We start from the raw sequence: 5,463 nt of genomic DNA on the forward strand, positions 1-5,463 counted from the left end.
TCGTTGCTGATTTCTGTGCTAAAACAATCGCTGAGAAGAGTTGAATCAGGAAGGGGACATTTTACCCGGGGTGCTCCTGCAATTGCAATGATTGTTGTTTACCCCTGCGCCTTGGCATTCACTGTCATTAACAAAAACACAGCGTCAGCCAGCCCGGGCGCATTGAGCCGCCCAGCGATGAGGTGAATCCGTTCGGATGTTTTCTTTACCAAAGTCCCTGTCGTCCCGTGTCCCCAGATCGACTTCGAGTGATGCCAGGACAGTGAAGAGCGCCATGCGTACGCGATGGTCGGGGGCCGTGCCCCTCCTCATTGTGGTTCTGGTGAGGCTGGCCCGATGCGAGGAGAGCCCCCTGGTCCCAGGTAAGATCCTCATGGAATGACCATCCCACATGTCCCATCATCCACCTCGCCGTCTGCGTCCCTGTGCTTTGACCTCCACCATGTTTTTCTTGTTACTCATATTTGACACCTGGGTGTTCTCTCTAATGGTTTTGCTATCAGTGGAATATTGCATCCCACCTTTCAATTTGGCGTTTAAGCTCTGCCTCTTTTGGTCCAAATTTAGCCCAAACACTGGCCTGGTTTAAAATTGAACTTTTTCTTTTAGGGCCCACTGTTCGTAAACTGTTCTTTCAGTGGCTGGAAAGAAAGATGGATCCTGAACTTTCATTTTCAACCAAAATCAAACGGCATTCGGCAATAGGGGAAGGCATCTTTTGAGAGTCATTTTGCTGGAAGGGTTTGCTTGCAGGGCTCACAGCACCGTGTGCCCTGCCATGTTTTTTCACGGCAGCCCTTTCAGGCAACGTAAAGGTCGTGTGCGAGACATCCGCAATTAGGAGTCTGGTACAATTTCCACTTAACTGAGGGTGTTTCTGAAACAAGGTGCCTCTCTTGGATTTCAAACCCGGAGGATATCTGGAGGACCAGAATCTTGAACAACCCAAGAGCTGTTTAGCCCTTCGAAAATGACTGGAATCCTCAAGATTTCTGGGAAAAAAAACAAAAATAACTCGAGTTCCGTAAACCAAAAAAGGGTATCGGGGTGGGTAATATTTCAAAAATAATTACGCGCTGGGACATCCGGGTGATGATCCGCCTCGCACGCCGGCGGGTGCTGCGAGGTGTCCCTTTTCCGCGGGTGCCGCAGCCAATCTCATTTTGCGGAGTTATCGGATCATCCTTAGTCCATCGCGCCCTCTCCTTCAGAATTCGATGTCTTAACAAGTCGGGCCGATGTGAGCGTCGCTGTTTTGCCCGTCAAATCTTGTATTCCGGATGGATGGGCTGGGTGGAATCGTGACGAACGTCGCCGTCCCCGATCAAAATAATGACCCGACAGGGAGCTACGCGGAGCTACCCCCCCGCCCCTCGTTGTCTGCGACTGTATAACAATGAGCTGCAGACGTCAGAAACTCAAAGAGGGTTTTAGTAAAACCTCTCCCTGATTACTTTGTACCCACTTCTCAGAGCGAGTAATGATGGCGAAAAAAAAGCCTCTCCCCGAGGGATTTGGGGAACATCCGTGGGCTTTTCTTCCGAGTCACCACTGATAATCACTTCTGTTCCACCTCCTTGATTATTAATTGTGGCTACCTCTCCAAATGTCTCATCAGACGTAAGGGCAGCTCCATCCGCCGACGCTCATTTTCGTAAGCCCCGCTCCTCCATTTTCCCCCCTTCCTCCTTCGCCGTCGCTCGTCACATCTTATTCGTTTTCCTGAACCGTGTTCCAGCGTCCATTTTTTTTATCCTCCCGGTCCCCGGGCTGGTAACAATTTTCTTGTCAGGCTGTTTGTAGCTCGGGGAGCGTGCACCTGCCTCTAATTCCCTACTCCGTGGTTCAAGGTATGCACATGTGGCAGAGTTCACGCTGGGATTTTTTTCTTTATTCGCCGGCCAATGTGTCCGGAAAGGATTACGGTCTGCCGGACGGATGATACAAAAAATTCAAATTAATTATTATGTAACAGCAAACGCAGGAGCATATTCTTATATTTTTGGACTGGAAACTAGGCCTACTTGAGTACCAAAAAATACACCCCTTTCTGAATCAATTTCCAGGTTGAACGTTGGTCTCCCACTTTGACGAGACATAGTCCTCTCTCCTGAAGTCTGGTTTCTTTGCCTTTTTGGGGTGTGTGTGTGTGTGTGTGTGTGTGTGTGTGTGTGTGTGTGTGTGTGTGTGCGGAGGGGAGAGGGGTGTTGCTACTGTACAGTAGTTTCTACTGGACCTTTGCCATTAGTCCATCTCATGTTGCAATGTGGCTTCTCCTGCACAGTGTGACAGATTGTACAACCCACCACTGATCACGCTGGACTGCTGTGGCCCTAAGCTTTTTGTTATGTCTACCTCCTCCTTCTCCGCCCTCTTCTACGTGTCGGAATCCGGCGCGGATATCCGCGATATCCGTGAGAAACTCCTCGCGCTGACTGACGCTTCTGCGCAAATGTTTTTTCAGGATAGGATCAATGCCAAAAGAGTTTTTTTCATATGCGAGGCTCTTAAACGCCTGGAGCGAGGTGTTAGGTTTCAATGACGATCCGACTGCACCGGAGGGGCATTTCGGATCTGCTTTGGGCAAATAGTGTCAGCTTAGCGGAGAAACTCTCCTAAGTATCTAGACGGGGAGAGGAGGAATTCCACCAGGAGAGCTGTGTGTCTCTCCATAAGAGGAATGTCAAGGATTCGCTTTGATTCTGATTCCTTTTCATACCCACTGACTGGCAGCTCTTTTAATTTTCATGGCTTTAGGCAAATACCCCCCAGTTCCCACAAGTCACGACTCTTTCCTTGCGTGAAAAGGTGTTTTCATCTTTTGTTGTTTTTATTTTTTGTTTTCTTCCGTCTTTTGTTATCCTTTTCAATTTTCACACATAATGACTTCTGCTGCTGCCTCTGTGACAAACATTTGAGATGCTATGGTAGCTGGCTATTTTACTGAAATGGACCAGACCCAAAATGATCCAGATCAAACTTTTTAGACCTTTTGTCACATTTAACAATACGCGCATCCCTGTGTATCCTCTCCCCGTTTCTGTTTGTGCATGAATCATGTAGTAGGAGCCAAATAGAGACTTCCGTCTCAAAATGGTCATGATGTCGACTGATGAGAACACCACGTGGCCTAATGAACGTCTTCCTCAAACGCTGATTGATTTGTTCCAATTCTAGCTGCAGCATCTTTTTCGAGAATACAGTGCCATGTATTGAATGACTATTTGGCAGCAATCGGCGTCTGCTGTTCGCTTTCTGTGACTGCTGGGTGGATTAAATGGGGAACGGTCAACTAAAGTGGTCACTGCTCATGTAGAACATCCAATCGCCTGATTTCCGAGTTTCCATCGGTTTCGCTTTGTCGGTGATGGATCCCTGGCCGCTGTCATCGGCCCGTTTAGGCCTTCTGCATATTGAGCCACTTGCACAGGCCTTTTATTCCAAGATAATAAAGCAGGGCCCTCCTCGGTGTAATTTGCGTGATGATTGGTTTTCTCGGGTGGAGATTCTTTCATTTGCTGTTACGTTCCCGACAAAGATCTCAGTACAACATATCTGATCTATTACATGGTTTTACTTTCTATCAGTTTTTTTTTTAACTCTCCGTCCAGTAGTTGCATGGATTATGTTTTTCCATTATATCTTTGTTTGTGATGATTAGGTTGTTAGGATGAAGGGCTTTTCTGAGCACACAATTGGTATACCTCACCTTTATTTATTTTTGGTGCACCTGGCCTTCAACCTGATTATCTAACCTTCACACTACCAAATACCGCTTTCACGCCAAAATTAGCGGGATAACCCGGGTTTTTTTAAACCCGGATATCCCCACACTCACATCATTTCATGGTCCCCCAGGAGGAAAAAGAGTCAATAACTTCTCATTTTGGATTCTTAGTGGGATATGGAATGATCGAATGATACATGGATATTACTGTCTATTTATGCACCAACGGATGGAAACTTCAACACGCTTAGCATCGTGATGGTAAAGGGGCCAAAATTTGCGGTAAAGGGGCCAAAATTAGTGGGTCTACCCGGGTGTCCTGTTCACATCAGAGCCGATCGGAGGTGGAGCAGAATAAATAAAATAAATCCCGGGTCTATTGCCAGGTCATTTGACCCGGGACTGAGGCCCTGGTTTTTGCTTTCCCGCTGGTGACAAATGGCGGACGTTAGCAGGTGTTACCGGGTTTTTGGTGCAGTGGGAAAGGGGTAGAACACAAATGATTATGCCTGCATCATGCATCTTACCACACAGCAAGCGCTTTTCTGCTTTTTTCACCATCCACTGTTAGAGTACATAAAAACCTACACCTGGTGCTCATGATGGATTTTAGAGGTTAAAATCCTTTATTAAAATGGGGAGAACTTTACTCATTACCAACCATCTGCTGAAGCCTTCGTCAGGGTGCCGGGCCTTTTCCTGTCAACCCGTGTGTTTCAATCTACTCTCTGTACTCTGTCGACTTTTACTTTGTGTGAATTTTATTTTGTCCTACACAGGGACAAACCCTTCCTTCCAAAAAATAAGCGAGATGTGTTGGACAACAGCTTTTTTTTTGGCTTTAATGGCTCCAGTTTCACACCGTGGGTTCCACTCCTCTTTACACACTCAGGGGGGAATTCACAAAGAATGGATTGCGGCCGCTTACAGCACCATGAATTGCGTATCAATTGCACCCGCTGTCTGCCCCGTCTCCGCGTCCAATTCTCAGAAGATGTTGCACTAATGATATCCCAGCGCAAACACGCCCATAAGGTTTTTTTAGCCAAGCGCAATTTGTCCTTGTTTTGCATTAGATTGCAAGTATCCATGTGGCAAATTATAAATGGTGGCTTTGCACCAAGAACACAGTACGCAGGACAATGGCCGAGAGAAGGAGAAAATGGCTCTGCAGACGCAGCGCGGGGCGCAAGGCTTTTATTGTTTAGCTCAAATCCTAGATGGGGGGAAAATGATTTTTTTAAAATAAAAACTCACATTTTTATTTGTTTCGTTTGGAGAACGGGGAAAGTCCAAATGTGCCACGGAGGGGGAGCGATGGGAGTGGAGAGCGCCGGCGCGCAGCGATGCAACGAGATGCACCCCTGGCGACGGGCCCCGCATGATTTGAAGTGGAGGACAACAGAAAAATATCAGACAAGCTATATATATCACAAGCTTCTCAAACCCCTTATCTGCACTTCAATTTCCACCGATTCTCTGAATAGTTTCACTTTGACTGCGTGTGGCTGTTAGTGCTGGTCTTTTAATTGGACTTTTTTTCCAATGATGCTCATTTGTATAGGAAGGTGCCAATTTTGCGTTAAATGTACAGTATGCATATTACCTAATTTGTATACGTGCAAATTGCACCGGAGCACTGGGATGCTGTTTGCGTGACGGTGCAGTTAAGGGGTGCATTTCACCATTTTGCGGGTGCTTTGAGAATTACACCTTTGCTTTTTGTCTTATTTGCG

General features: G+C 46.8%; 1 protein-coding gene across 1 annotated transcript in view; it reads left to right on the forward strand.

Moving 5' to 3' along the window:
* Positions 1-262: 262 nt before the first annotated feature.
* robo1 (roundabout, axon guidance receptor, homolog 1) overlaps positions 263-5,463 on the forward strand; it is a 224,862-nt gene continuing 219,661 nt past the window's right edge. Inside the window, exon 1 of the mRNA XM_080007109.1 lies at positions 263-362. Coding sequence (XP_079863235.1) covers positions 275-362 — 88 coding nt within the window. The 5' untranslated portion in view covers positions 263-274. The remainder of the gene's footprint in view (positions 363-5,463) is intronic.

This window comes from Zeus faber, assembly GCF_960531495.2.
Source record: "Zeus faber genome assembly, chromosome: 9".
NCBI lineage: Eukaryota > Metazoa > Chordata > Actinopteri > Zeiformes > Zeidae > Zeus > Zeus faber.